At 39.2% G+C, this 15,552-nt stretch overlaps 1 protein-coding gene across 5 annotated transcripts in view; it reads left to right on the forward strand.

Moving 5' to 3' along the window:
• Window positions 1-6,196, forward strand: part of ATP2B1 (ATPase plasma membrane Ca2+ transporting 1) — a 67,308-nt gene extending 61,112 nt beyond the window's left edge. For 3 of the 5 annotated variants that reach the window (XM_037387722.1, XM_037387724.1, XM_037387723.1), the window contains one exon: window positions 3,254-4,727. In XM_037387722.1, the coding sequence (XP_037243619.1) occupies window positions 3,254-3,565 (312 nt within the window). In that variant the 3' untranslated portion in view covers window positions 3,566-4,727. Of the gene's footprint in view, window positions 1-3,253 lie in introns of all 5 variants that reach the window. The other 2 variants (XM_037387725.1, XM_037387721.1) reach the window with 1 other exon arrangement.
• The last annotated feature ends 9,356 nt before the right edge of the window (window positions 6,197-15,552 follow it).

The raw sequence follows: 15,552 nt of genomic DNA on the forward strand, positions 1-15,552 counted from the left end.
GGCTTAAATTCTGGAGTCTGAAGATCCGTAACAGTTGCAGTTGAATACTTACAGTAATATCTATTGTTAAAAGAGTTTTTAATCTTAATTATATATTACATGTTTAACTTCCATCTCTAACTTCCTAAAGACTGGTTAAATAATTGTTTTTTAAAATAACTCCAAGAGGGCTTGTTGTTCCTGTTCCCCCCCCACCCCCGGCTTTTTTAAACTTTCAGATTGCCAGATGGATGAAGACCCTTAATTTCGGGAGCTGTCTTAAATGAAATGTTCTCTTCTGGTTTTGTTTTTTCTCTTGGCTTGGCCAGAATTCCTGTGTGAGCTTGTGCAAGTATTTGCCTCTGTACTTGTTCTCTATTGGTGAGACAGGTACTTCCCTGCCTTGCAGTAGTATTGAGCAGCTCAGCTTACAAATTTGTGTGCCTCAAGAACATGAAATGAAAAGTAGATTTAACAATTCAGGGTGCACAGGATGGCATCTCCTAGTTAAAATGCTAATTAGTAACCTGTATCCCTAACTACAGTCAAGAACATTAATTAGACATTCAGAATTCTCTAGAGAAGCAACTTCATGCCATGCTGCCATTTGAGCAGAATCTAATGGGCACTGCAGCACCTCGTTGCATCAAATGGCCAGTGCAGATATGGAGCTAGAATAGCAGAGAACTAGTTTTTGATCCTCCCTTAGTACGGCCTTCTGCTATGCCCTCCAGGAGAACAACTTCTGATAACTAATACCTGTTAATGGGAAGCAGATGTGTTATTTCATTGTGTTTCTCTTTTGGAGCTCTTTGGAAAAATAGTTCAGCTGTTTCTATGAACAAGTCTTCAGCAGCCATCTGGCTGGGAGGATGTGGAGTGCTTACTGCATTCCTTGCTATTCTGGTACTAATATGAGGAAGGCCTGATGACAGTATAAATTACACATAACAAATTGTCTTGTTTGCTCCTCACTTTATTTATAGTCACACCTCTCGTCTGTCTTGAGTAGTTGAAAATGAAGTGTTCAAAACACTAAATTTATACTTAAATAAAATTTAAGATGCTGACAGTCTGGTTTCTGCCTTCATGCCTGGGCTCTTTGAGGGTCCTGGGTTCACAGGACTGTCTAGACCACTTGTTTTAGTACCCGTTCTGCATGGGAATCGAGCCTTTATTGTGGGTATGCTTATATTCCGATGATAATTACAGCTTTCCTGTTAAGCCAAAATTTGTTTTCCATTACTGCTTATGTTCTAAGTTACCATCTGTAAGCAATAAAAAACCAGCCCCATGAGGCAGTCATATTTCATTTTGCCACATAAATCAGTGGCACAGTGGGATGCAACATGCCAAATGAAGGCAATGCAAACTTTTAGTCTGGCACTGTCACCGCTGGTTTTCTTGGTAAGTGCCAAGACAGTTTATGCAGCTTGCTGGACTTGTTTAAAGCTTATGTAGCATTCCAACCCCTTAACAGTCTGCTCAGTTTTTTCATGTAATGAACAGTAAAGTGCTAGCTGTTGTAATATTTTACCTTTCAAACACACTCATGCTGTTCCCTGTCCTCCTTTTATAGGTAGTTATGTCCTCTCCTGTGCGTGGCTCCCCACCTCCGACCTGGTTTTCATGCTTAATGGGGCTCAGCCATGTACCTGTAGTACAAAAATGGGGACATAATAGCTTTTGAGTAAAAGTCTTTGTGCAAGTGCTCTGAAGGGGGTAGGGGTGGGGGAACAATGCTGTGTCTAGAGGTCAAAGAACACAGTCAGAACCAAAGACTGTATCATCTGCAGTTTTTCTGTGGTAACAAATATGATAATGCATTGATTTTGGGGAGGCCTTCTCTGTGTTTACAGTGAGGTTGTTTGGTATATCTTAGCTGGTTTGAAGTCTGCTTTTGATCTGCTTGACCGTCTAGCTTCATTTCATCACCTGGAAGTCACTTTGTTTAGTGTTAAGGAACTCTGGAAGCACTAGTCATGACGTGTTTCTCAGCTTGAAACAAGTCATCTTGGATGTGCTAAAAAAAAAAGTCTTTAAATTGGACTTACTGTTTGTAACAGTAAGTTCTTCTTACTACAGAGTTGCTCTGCTGCTTGCTATGCAACAGAGGAGCTTTAGGATTGAAGCTCAGAGTAGAGTTGCTGAGAATTGAATAGGGAGCTAAAAGTAGGGGGAAACTAACTTGTTGAAATGTTGGAAAAAGAGGTCACAGACTTCTGCCTAACTTTGTTTTATCAGTTCAAAAATCTATCCTGAATTCCTGCAGCTGGTGGGAAAATGTGGCGGGTGGGGTGTGTGCGGGCAGGTGGTTTCATCATTCAAATTATAATTAGGAAAGCTTAAATTCAAGTCAACTAGAACATGCAAAATTTGCAAAATTGAGCTGTATTTTATCTAACTTCCCTCTGAAATATTTATGAATTCTGTAAACCTAGCTTTCTGATTTGAAAAATGTTGAACAATGAAAAGACTTGAAATAATAGTCAGCCTTGGAATGTTGTCCATGAATTCAGTGTAAAGTGAAGACTCGAGGAAAGGCTTCTCTGATACTTTGTGCTACTTGAATAGTCTCTTCAAATTTACCACCTGTCGTGAGTACTTAATTGTACAATACAGTATTCAATTTCCTAGTTCTGATCTTAAGGTTCCAAAGCGCTATTCGGTAAGGAAGTTTCTCTAGTGTGGTAAATGGGTATATACTCGAATATTTACAGCTGTTACTGTGGTATCCTTTTCTGCATGATTCTTTGTAAGTGTCCGGTCATTGTGACATTGGCTTACACTTGCTTGGCTTTTTCATAGTCAGTTGACATCCTAATTCCTAGCATGAGAATTAGTAACCGTTTTATCCTCTAACTTATTTTCAGCCTCTCCCCTCCTTCCACCCCACCCCCTGCCCCAAGTATTCAATAAAATACTCAATGAGGTTTATTTAGTTGTGAATAAATAAGTAATTGTTGGCCTCACTTCTGAAAAAATGCTTAGCCCGTGTTAAATAACGGAACAATTCTAGTGCCATGTCTGAATTTTTAGGCCCTTCAGCTTTTTGCAGTACTTTTACAATTTTTTTTTTTATTCCTACTGTGTAGACTGGCAGTGCTCTACTGAAATGCTTTTCATTTTTTTTTACAGTTTATTGCAAGTTCCACTGCATCATATACAAATTCGATTCACTCATGTCTAGCTGTTTGTGGATTCAAACTCATAAGAACCATGCCATTACCAGCAAATCTGCAGTATTTTAACAACCTTTTTTCTTTGTTTACAGATCCGAGTGGTGAATGCATTTCGTAGCTCCTTGTATGAGGGGCTAGAGAAACCTGAGACACGAAGTTCGATTCACAATTTTATGACGCATCCTGAGTTTAGAATAGAAGACTCTGAGCCTCATATTCCCCTTATTGATGATACTGATGCTGAAGATGATGCTCCAACAAAACGCAACTCTACTCCCCCACCCTCTCCCAATAAAAATAACAATGCGGTTGACAGTGGAATTCACCTTACAACAGACATGAATAAGTCTGCTACCTCTTCATCCCCAGGGAGCCCGCTACATAGTTTGGAAACATCACTCTGATTGTAAGCTGAATGTTAACACACTAGCTGCATTGTAAAGAAATTGAAACTGGGTCTCCTCACACATTATGATGGACAAGATGATACTCTTGTCTTGGACTTCAACAGAAGACACACTTGTACGAATGTAGATTTATTTTTTTAAAAAAAAAAGCTTTCTGCCAGACTGGAGGGTGCTTTTCTGGGGGTGGGAGTAATAATGGACTCTGACAGAAAAACAGTAACTCAGCATAAGTGACCTGTGGATCATCTATTGTACTTAAGAATGGTCCTGAACAGTGTGTTAGCAGAGCTTTAGATTATCATGATCCTTTTCTGAGGGGAAGGCTGGGAAGGGCAAGGAAGCCCTGGATCGTTGAATTGATACTTTAATTTCTGCTGTTGGCTGTTAATAATTTGGATTATTTATGTTTATAAATGATACCGATCTGTTTACAAGGTTTGTAGATACTTTTTTTGTTCCTGTTCATAGATGGGAAGCTTCCTTATAAATGATGCAGAGAAAAAAAAAAAAAAACCAACAACAAAAAAACTAGTCCTTCAAATACTGCTGTATTTTCAGGAAAAGGGTGTTTCTATTGAAACTGTACTAAATTTTGCCTGCAATTTACCTTGTTAAATATTGTAGATAAATTGCTAATACTAATAGCCAAATAGATAACACTAATGCTTTGTAAAAACATGAGCAGTGGTGTTCTAATGAAGTTATGGCCTCTGTCCTAATTAGTTTCTTAAATACATTTACTACTTAATGGTTTTGAAACAACTGTTTAATTTTTAAAAATTTTGAGAAACTTACTGAATAACTTTTGTTCAGAACTTAGTAGGATTGTTTAATGCAGGACATCAATATGTGATGGAACTTGCTTGAAATATTTCTGTTATCCGGGCAAAATGGATTAAATCAAAATACATCAGAATCTTAGTCCTTTGTTTTTGTCTAAACATGTTAGTTTAGTGCTGTCTTGGTGAACTGTGAGTGGAACTGTGATTTTTTTTTTTCTAATCTATAGAATCCTTCATGCAGCATGAGGGCTGTTGGCATTTTGAAAGGTTGTTAGTGGGTAGCATACATGTTCTCCTTTTTGTTTTTGGAACTTGTTTGTAAACATGAATAAATCTGCCCTTTTGTTAAAATAAAATTGCAGCGATGGTTTCTTACAGATTTTTTTTCTCAGCTCCTTCACTGGAAACACTTAAAAGTACTCTTTTGTATTACTGGTTAACTTTAAACTGCAATTTCAAGATGGTAACAGCCCCACTAAAAATAGTGCTTTGGGTAAATGGAATCATGGTGGCTGCATCCATAATGAATGTAAGCTAAGGTACTCAAAAGTCTTCAGTGAGCCAAAAAGGATACTCCTTGGGAATGAATAGGTCTGCCTGAAATTCCAAGACTTACTGTGAGTACTGCGTAATAGATGTATCCCTGTCCATTTAAGTGAGGAAAAACTGAGAACTGATATATATAGCATGGGTGAAAATAAATTTTTCAGTTGATTAATATGTTATGCACCAAAACTGACCTACCAGCAATTGACTGAAGAAGTTATGGTCTGCCTCAGCTGTAGTGTTTAAACAGTGAAGGATGATGGAACAGTACTTGATCTGGTACTTCATGTTTTCTAGGTCCAATACTGCTTAGAAGAGCAACCGAAGAGATGAGTTGTAAACTTATTTTTTTCCTTTCTTTTTCTAGCTCTTGTGTTCTTTAAAACAGCAAGTGAATGTTTTTTTGCCAAATAATCCCGTATTTTGGAGTGGTTTAAAGGGGTCCCTTCAAAGGAGTGCAGAATTAAGTTGGTAATGAGGAAGGAGGTAATACTAGAGCAAACTGCAGAAATTAGTAGGATAGGAACCTCAAGCGTATCTTTCCCTTGTGGTGGGATACACACATGCTTGGGTTTGTCCTTTAATGGTTATTGTTCAACCAGTAGCACTGTATCCCACTGTCAACCACTCCTGAATTCAGTCTTTTCTATTGTACTTAAGTAAATGCACTGAATTCTAGGCAAGGGGGGTTTGCACTTGACACTTTGTATAGTAATTTCTCCCACATGTTTCTAGCACTTCCCTTACGTCATAGTTCTTGCCTAGATCGCTTGGTAGGGGGATCAGTTTTTATGTAAGCTGCTTTCTCCCTACTACGATAGTCAGATAAGCATTGATTTAAAATGAGAGTTTCTTTACTCATTAAGTACGCTGCCATGTGAGAAAGTATCTTCATTTAACTTCATTAATGCATCATAATTTGACTTCATTTGAAAACACTAATTTTTCCCTCTTTGCTAGTTGTGATCATGACTGTGTGTTGTCTTTTTTGAAATAAAGTCTACATTTAAGCCTTTTGAGGCGGGGTGGGAGGGTGAATGTAGGCTTTGTACATTGGTGGTCCCTCTCAGTTCTGTTAACATCAGTGTGCTGTTCTGACAGGAAATTTCCTTACAGAAAAAAGGAAAAGTTGTTCAAGAGGGGGGCATGCTTTCTTTGTGATCTCAAGACGTCATAACATGTTGCCTAGATTATGAAATGGTTATCACTAAGCTCATGAGGCCTTCATTGCCTTTCTGGTTGTAAGGTTTACTTGTCTTTCTCCTTGTAACTGAAATAAATAAAAGTGCTGTTCATCTCAGTCTGTATGGGGACTGAAATTCTTGAATGTCAGTACAGTACTGATTTAAACTTGAAATGCATGCCAATTCTATAAAATAGCTTTTGCTATGACTTTAAGCTTATTCCCTTTCAGAGGTCATAGTGTACATGGTATTGTGATCAAGCAATAGTAACTTCTAACACAAATGCAGTTCTAGACTGATTACTGTTTGAAGTTGCTTCAAATTCAGTATTGTGGCTAGGATGTCTACTATACTTGTATATAAAAGAAATGCTGGGACATCTAATCTTGGCTTTGAGAGGGAGGGTTGAAACTTGTTATATAAAAGGACTCATAATTTTTTTTTTTTTTTCTGTATTGGTCTTAACAGGAAGAGGAAAATGGTGCATCACGGAGTAGTCTGGAGAGAATAATGGAAACAAATACCTTAATGCCAAATCAATGGGTAAATGCAGCAGGGGTCTGTAGAAAGTGTAAGCAGTCAAAAAATGTGAACTAACATTCTCAGGGACTTCCTTAGAATAACAGGAAGTTTTCCAACATGTTTCAAAGTAGTAAGCAAATGTAATATTCATGGAATGATAAACTCCTATATGGCTGACTGTATTGGGAAGTTACTCCAAAGGCCTGATAAGTTCGGTTTTTACTTGTAGTAGTGCCAGCCTCAGCAGAGCCCTAGAAGAATCTAGATTATATTAAACATTGCATAAATCAAAGTAGAATGTCTTAATGTCCATACTGCTTTTCTGGTGCAAATACTTGGTTCTAAAGAGCTCCTGCTTCTTTCCACCTCCACCCTCTCCCCAGGTAGTGCATATCTTCTGATCTTACAGGTTTCAAGTCCTCACTGAAATACCTTAACTTTGTTGGATGAGCCTGGCCAGCATGGAGGTACAGCTCCAACATATCTCCAGACTGAACTGGCTTGCTTGTTCAGGGCCATGTCATGAGAAATTCTGGGCCAGAATCAAGAATCTTAAGCTGTTTCTGCTTATCTTCTTCCCTGGACTGTATACCACCTTCTTCAAGAAACTGCAGCATCCAGCAAGGAGATATGGCTTAGATGGTGTCTAAACCAAAAGCGCCTCCTGCAGGTACTACTTGTCCTGTTTTGCTCAAAGTAAGGTCTAGGACAAGGATTTGCTTAGAAACCCATGGGATGGGCTTAAACACCTGAAAGAAGACTGTGAAAAAGGGAGCCCGCTAAACAATGGCAGCACCATTCTAGTTGCAAAGCATGAGGCTAGAGTTGGTGCTTACACTGCCAATCTGACAAAGCAAGGAGTAGCCCTCAGCAGGGGAAACACGTTGGACGTGGCTCTTATGCTGTCATAGTAACTACGCAGCATTAATGGGAGATTATACGTAAAAGGAGAAGAGATGTCCAAAATGTGAACAGCTGCAAGGAAGCAGGTGGGTTTCCCCTGCCCTATATGGAGCAGGAGAGGACTTAGTTCTGTGTTCACATACAACTTTATGACCGCTTTAGATCTCATTAGTGTTCTGCATGTATTCCATTAAAAGATAGATAAGGGTGCCTAGCTTTGCAGAAGATGGGCAGTAGCTTGCTTTAGCTATATGTGATCTTCAAGATCTAGTGAATTTCTCTGTCACTCTTTACTACTGTTACATGCACCTGACACCACCTAGTTTTCTAAAAAAAAAAATCTATGAAATTGCTAGGCTGAAAAGGTTCCTTGGCTTGCCCCTGCTGGAAGGCAGTGGGAAATCAAGTTTGGAAAAAATGACTAGCAAGGGAATTTCTGGGAATTAACAGTTTTTCGGTTGATGAAATATACGCTATGAAATACTGGAACATCACATGGCATCTTAAATACTGGTGAAGTGTCAATGAAGCAAAGAAGCAGTGGTTGCTCACTGAAATGCAGATATGCATTCTGTATCCCTTTGATTCGTTGCAAAGCTAGCAGTATCTAACAGTATTCTGAACGTCTTCATCTGCTTTCCTAGGCTGCTTATCTTTACAGGGCATGAAGCTGAAGTGTGCTGGAAGACTGTAAGTACAATCGTACAGAAAACATTCTATGGTTTCCTCCTTAGCAAAGGCACAATCTTAGCATTGCTGTATGATAACTACTAAGGCACAAAGTGAATACTGTATTTTCCTGTTTAAAAGCTTTCAGTCTCTTGTAGAGAATCAGAGCGTATAGTTCAAATGCTTCTAAACTTTGTGTGAATAACTTCCCAAAAATTCTGATTTAAGATACTACAATAGACAGAAAACAAACCCATACTGCAAATAAAGCCTAGAAGATGCACCTGTTACCTTTGACAATTTCAGTTTTACAAATACAGGATTTAAGTTGGCGTTTTCCCTCTTCCACAAATTGGTTGCTCTGATAGCTGCAGGTACAAAACATACTCAGTTATGACCTAAGCTAGTCTCCAGAACTCCTGAAGGTAAGCCTCTGTTAGGCTGATGTTTGTGGGGAAATACATAGGTTATTTTGAGTACTGGGCTGGCAGCTACTGCTATGTGTTTTAGGAGAGAATCTGCAAAACTATCAATTCAGAATATTCAAATCCTTGTCATAGCACCTGTCAAAGGATACATGGGTCAGGCACCAATTACATGTAATAGGGAGCTCTTGGAATTAATATTTTTGTAGGAAGTGCTAGGATTTGCTTTCTGACAACACTGCTTTTAAAGATGGATAGGTGTATCTTTAGTCGTTTGCCATGTATTAGTCATTAATATTCTGATCAGTGTAACAGTCAAATTAATTAAGGACCATATTCCAAAAAGCACTCTTAAACTAGTGTTTTTAAATAAAAAAATGCTCTGGAAAAGGTACTTTCTGTTGTATTTTAATTGCCAAAAATATGAGTCATTCCTTGCTTTTTTCATTTTACCAAATCAACTAGGATTTGTTCTAATAAATCTAGCAGTAGTATGGATGTGATCTAAAACTTGGTATCTTCTCCCTTTCTCCTCTTCTCCCTTCCAGTCTGTCAAGGACCACTGTAGGGAATCAGCGAAGGACAGATGGAGTGAGAGGCGCAATTGTGGATTTGTCTCCTTCATCATCCTTCTACCCTGCCTTGTGATCTTTTCTTCTGCCTTCATCTGCAAGATCTCACCCAGTGTCAGTAAACATACTGGAAAACTGCTGTGCAGTGTGGCTGTTGGTGTTGCCAGGGAATAGTCCTTAATGTGCTCCTTCCACTTTTAATCAGTGTGAAGGCTTGACAAATTGAGTTTTAGACTAAGAATGAACAGTGAATGGATATAAGAACGAGCAGTGGAGAAATGAATATTTAAGACAAAACGTTTCTCCCAGGTTGTTCATAAAATCTCCTCACCTAGCTGATCCCTTGATGTTCATTTGTGCCTTGTGAAAGCAGCTTGGTATATAGACAAGGTTCTAGCTCTGTGCACAGCAGGACTTTGGTTATGCTTGCAGATACACAGGTGTTGAGAATTAGGGTAACACTTTTAAATTTAAGCCGTGGGCAGGAAACTTCAAAAGCATTATGCCTCACAGTAGACTTCCGTCAGGTATATCTTGAAGATCCACTTCTAGTAGTGAGTCTGAAGGGCAGGGCTTTGAAGACATGCATAAAAGACCTATGAGGACTTTAACAGGGAAAATACATGCAAAGCTACTGTAAGGTAGCTATAAAATAAACTACCTACTTACCTGTAGGTAAAAGATAAAGTGTAGTGATCCTGACTTGCAGACCCTTGTAGATGGAGGAGCGATTGATCCGTGACACAATTGATGTGAGCGGGCACAGGCTGTGCTGTGCTGTACGGATCCCTTGGCTGCAGGTAGCAAAGACCTGCTTAACAGCCCCTCTTCTTCCTACCACCCAACCCCCAAAACAAGTGTTAAGTTCTTCAGCTGTATAGGGGTCTAATTTGCCACAATTATGCAGGTGTGGTGGGTGGAATCAAAGGAGTCTTTTCAGTGGTGCCCACTGACAGGCAAGAGGCAATAAGTTAAATGTGAAATTTTACTAGAACATAAGAAAACTTTTGTGTGTGTGTGTTGGTGGTCAAATGCTGGACCAGGTTGCCCAGAGAGGTTACGGAGTCTCCATTCTTGGAGACACTCAAACCCCAACTAGACACCCCTGAGAAGCCTGCTGTAACTGACCCTGCTTTGAGCAGGGTGTTGGACTAGATGATCTGCAGAGGTCCCTGCCAACCTCAGCTATTCTGTGATCTTGAAATTCTTGAGGAGGAGGTGTAACTCTATAGTGTTTCCCCATTAGCCTCATGGATATTATTCGTACACATAGACGGTACTCAACAAAGAAATCAATCACTGGAGTGATCAAACCTGAGCCAAAGTGAGAAAGGAACTTGCACTCGTCTATCTTAAACTGACCTGACCAATGGGCTTGCTGATATTTGCCTTCTGTAACGCTTACTGTGGTAGCAGAGCTTGGATCACTTCTGCTGTAGTGAACCTTTCTGAATGATGAGTGACTGGGAAAGTAAAAAATCATTGTCTTAAAATGGCACCAACTTTAGCTATGTTCTGTAAAGACACGATTGGCGTTCTGGAATACTGATGATCTAAGTAACCAGCAAAGCGATTCTGGTGCTAAGCTCTTTTGGGCTTTGAAATTTTGAAGTGAAACTCATATTATTGTTTTTCTAATGGGAAAAAAAATCTGTCCCTCTGTCTTGAAAATGTGTACTTTTCAAAGCTAATTCTTTCCACACGTCTTGTCAAAAGACCTCTTCCATGAGCTGCTCTAGATGACAGCACTGAAAGATGCTACCATTTAAGAAGTACTCCCAAAATGATGTGGTTAAGCATAAAAACTTTACCTTGCTTGGTTTTTATCTAAATTGCTACTACTTTCAGGCTTTAAGTTATGCGTGCAAGATGATAACCTATGCTTGCTGGCCTGTTACCAGAGGACTTCTTAGAAGAGAGGCACTCGGGTTGTCTAAAATGTCTCCAGTGGCTTTGATCTTTTTTGGACAGATGGGGCCATTAGATGCAGAAGAAAAGGGATTGCATGTGTGCTGAAGACAATTTGCAGTTCCCATTTCTCTGTAGAAGCATCTGTTAGTAAACAGAAGCATGCATTTTTCTCTTCTTTCTTCCTAGCAGCTCTTTATTATCATCATCTTAAAAGCTGAAAAAGGAATAAAAAGAATTATAAGTTTTTCCTATGGCTAATGTCAGTAACATGAAGCTGGTACAAATAATGTTACTTAAGTGTTTTTACAGCTCTTACAGTTCTCTAGTGAGCTGAACTTAAGCTAACATCTACCTTAAAGTCTTCAATGGTGATGTTTTTAAATTTCAGAGATGGTCAGGAATTAAGTTACTGGTCATGAATTAAAAGCTCCTTGTAGGAAGCTTGAGATACCTTAGCTTGTTTGTTGTTTTTTTTTACTCGCAGCATATCTTAGTGGAGGTTGGTGAAGCTTAAACTGGACTTGAGCTTTTCTCACCTCGTTTTAGGAGAGAAAGTTGCAGAAGTAATACAGAGCTTAGCTGTTATTGTTTGGTGCTGAACTGCATGGATTCTGTGTGGCTTCTAATCCCCACCCCTTCCCCTCCTTCCTGAGCTTATCCCATCACAGTGCAAAGCAGTTCTGTAGACAGCTGTCTGGGAAGATATTCTGAGCTGTGAAGAGGGATCCTGGGTTCAATCAGTATTCAAATGTTCAAAATTACAGGTTATTCAGTGGGTTTTGGTGTTTTGTTTTGTTTGGTCGTTGTTTGGGGGTTTTTTTGTGTGGAGATGGGAAACTGTTCAGCAGAAAATAACTCTTTAGTGAGGAAAATTCACAGCCTTTTTGTCTTTGCAAGCACTGAAGGAATGATACTTCATGAAATAATCTGAATGAAATTTCATGAAGTTCTACTGCCTTGAGCAGGAGTTTGCATCAGATGACTTCTCAAAGCCCCTTCCAACCTGAATTATTCTGTGATCCTATTTTTAAACTGTCTTCAATGGGTGACTGTTAAACTTTGCTTATGCCTTCTAATATTTGTGTTTCATAATACAAGCCAGACGTGCTTAGCTGCTTCAAAGTAACAGCCTGTAATTCATAGCAAAGCCCAAAGGTTTTAAAGTGATCTCCAGAAGGTTAAGCTGCACACCTGTGGAAAGCAGCTACTCCTTGAGGAAGAAGAGGATTTCTCACTTTGTTATTTGGCTCTTTCAAATATTTCAGGTGTATAAAGAATAAAAATTGTAGCTATTTCTAAGGAAAACGAAAAGCTGACTTACTTGCAGATTTGTGTGGTTTCACTGCCCTGCTCTGTAAAGGCTCTCTTGCAAGAACCTGCTCCTTTTTCTCAAAGCTGTTGTGGTTGGTTGTGGGTTTCTTTCTGGTTTTATGTGTTTAAGATCAGTTTCTGAAACAGAAAGTTCACTTGCAGGCATATAAAGTTATTGAAATCTATGTCATTGTTCTAACTCATCAAGAATAAAGAGCACTGAAAAATATATTTTCAGACATAGAAGCCTATAATTTAAATGGAATTGAGAAGCTAACTTTTATCCTTAACCTTAGTTCATAGAGTGGTGGTGTTACAGGCTTTTATCTAACTGAGAAAATTATCAGTGAAATTAAATTAAATGCAGTATCAATTCTACCGTTACATACAAATGCTTCCTCTTTTGCCTTGAGTTACAGAAATACTTTGTTACACTTGGAGAACTTAGTGTTATATCAGATTTGAAGTCTTTTTACTGGTTTTCACATAATTGCATATAAAATTTTAAATGCTAATGTAGGAAGCCTGACATTACAAAACTGCCATTCTGGTCTTAGAAAGGATGTAATAGGAAAAGCTTCTGTCAAAATTCCACATGTAAGCTCTATAGTAAAACTAGCTGGCTGGCTGACCAAATGTTAAAGTAATGTGCGATGATTCAAATAGAAATTTGACATTCTAACTATTGGAAAGAATAGCTGTGTGTCTGCAAAACAGTTGTCATAGACTTTTCTTGTTATAAATAACACATTGCTTTCGAAACTAAACCAGATTTAAAATAAGTATGTTTAGAAGATGTGGCAGAGTGCCTACGCCACTAAATGTTAATATGCTACAGTTGGCTCTCTGCCTTAAAGGTGCAGAAATCATTTGAATTTTCTTCTGTAGGGTCAGTATATTGCAGCGTATTTAATTTCAAAGGTATTAATGTTCCAATAAAAGATGAACTGAACTGTACAGCAGGAGGTTAAAAGTATTCTGAACTGCCATTTTTAAAGAGTTTGGGATAGCAGGGGTCCTCAGCCATTCTGCAGGTATGTCGGTACTTGAATATAACTATTACAGCTTTAAATCTTACTGACTTCATTCTTTTTCAAAAGGTTCACAAACAATCCAAGTCTGAATATCAACTAAATTGATCATGTGTCAGCTTGATACGGATCAACACAATCAGCATTTTATATTTTTGAATGAAGAAGTGCTACAGGCTTTTTGATCACTGGGTGAGGAGTGTGAGCTGATTAAAATGCCACTTGAGAATGCTACTTTACACCAACTGTCATCATTATTGTCCACAAAGGCAATCAGCACAATCAATAGACCCCTCTGTGTGTGTTTTCCGAAGTCACACTTGATCTCTGACAATCACTGTCAAAGAGACTGAAATGTTGAAACATACACCTGCATGCTAGCGTAAACCCAGTTTGAAACATTGCATTTAGGATCAGTCCACGTTCCACAGTTAAGCCATACATGGTTATTTCCAAACTGACTACATTTGGGGTATTGCCAAATGTAAGACAAGTGCTTCTGTGGCTTTCTTGCCTTGTTTCAGTCTTGCAAGGCTCAATGGTTGTACTGTAATTTGGAAATCAGCCTTTTGAGGAAACTTCATGGAGAAATACATTTAACCACTAATAAATTTATACAGCTCAAGGGGTTTGCTTTTGGGGGTAGGGGGAGAGTAATGTTATGAAATAAAAGGGCTTAGCCATTTCAAAGAATGGAATTTGAGGGGGAAGTCTTATTTTTCTGTTAATGCTTGTTGCTGCTGATAGTCTACCATGTCCAAGATTTTGAACAAGCTTTGAAGCTTGTCAAGGAGGATCTGGTGGTGGAGATGTCTTTTGCTATCCCAGTGGAAAGTATGGACAAGTTGCATCCTGTTAAATATCTTACAGTCAGCCTTGTCCATTGCTCAGCAAAGCTGTACCTGTTTTGAGCAAACTGCTCTGCCTGGTTGCAGGGGGTTGCAATTGCGTTGCAACTGAGCCTTCCACACAGCAGGACTGTAGTCCATGATGCTGGCTTAGGTTACCTCTGCTCTGCCCCTGTTTTCCTGCAGTGTCCCCTCAGCTGTACCATTTCAACAGCTTCTGTGACATCGTGGTGAACCACACTGGAGCTGCTTCTGGATAAACTGCTGCTGCAGGCTCGTGCTTATTGGATGCTACGGCTGCATGGGCTGTCCTCTGGTCAGCAAAACTCAAGCAGAATTGCATTCCCCTCTGCAGCTCCTAGTACCCCAGGAACTGGAGATGGAGGAAGCAATAGCTAAAACACTGTGCATGAAGGAAGTTAAGTGGAGTTGAAGGGGGAGAGTGGAAAGAAAAGCACAACCAGCAGGAAGTTGCTGAAAGCTTCAGAAGCAAAGCAGGATAGGAGTGACAACAGCAAGCAAAATGAATATATAAGTTGAAAAGGCCGTATCTTAAAGCAGCCTCCTCCAGCCTGAGGCACGAATGTCAGGAGTGCTACAGCTCATACTTTTGCTTGAGCATTTCGGTCATCTTTACCTCGTGTTTTGTTTTGGGGGAGAACCTACTATGATCTGTGCTGTGAATCTGAATACCAAAATTTAATAACCGTTATGGATCATTATATGATTGCACATAACTGATGATAGGTTGGAGGGAGTGTAACGAGACTAGAACACCAACAGTAAGCTGATGTATAAAACTTAATTAGTGCTTTCTATTTAAAATACCAAAATGAAATGTGCCTAACAATTAAGTGGTGTGTCACAGTAAAACATGCCTATCTGCAAGTGTTCATATGCTTTTGGTGAAGACGTGTTTCATGATTGTATTCAATACTATGGCAGGAAAACTTCCTTGCAGCGGAAGTGATCTTGAAGACAGCTGTAGCAAGCACATAGCATTCTTTGCTGATAACCGGGAAATTCAAAGCACACCCTGTCTGTTCTTTAGGTGCAAGAACAAGGGGTTTATCTAACAGCAGGCTGCGTTTTTCAAAACAAATTCTAGTTAAGGATGAATTCTCTTAAACTACAGTGAAAGAAGCCAGCAAACAATTTAAAAGTAAGAATTTGTGCAAAAAGATGCAAGCAGATCACAGAGTAAGTTAGGTGCTATCATCTCTAACAGGCTGCCTTGTGATCATTTGTGGTGTGAAAATACTTCTTAGGTGGCAGCCTCA

Source organism: Falco rusticolus, chromosome 5, assembly GCF_015220075.1.
Source record: "Falco rusticolus isolate bFalRus1 chromosome 5, bFalRus1.pri, whole genome shotgun sequence".
Lineage (NCBI taxonomy): Eukaryota > Metazoa > Chordata > Aves > Falconiformes > Falconidae > Falco > Falco rusticolus.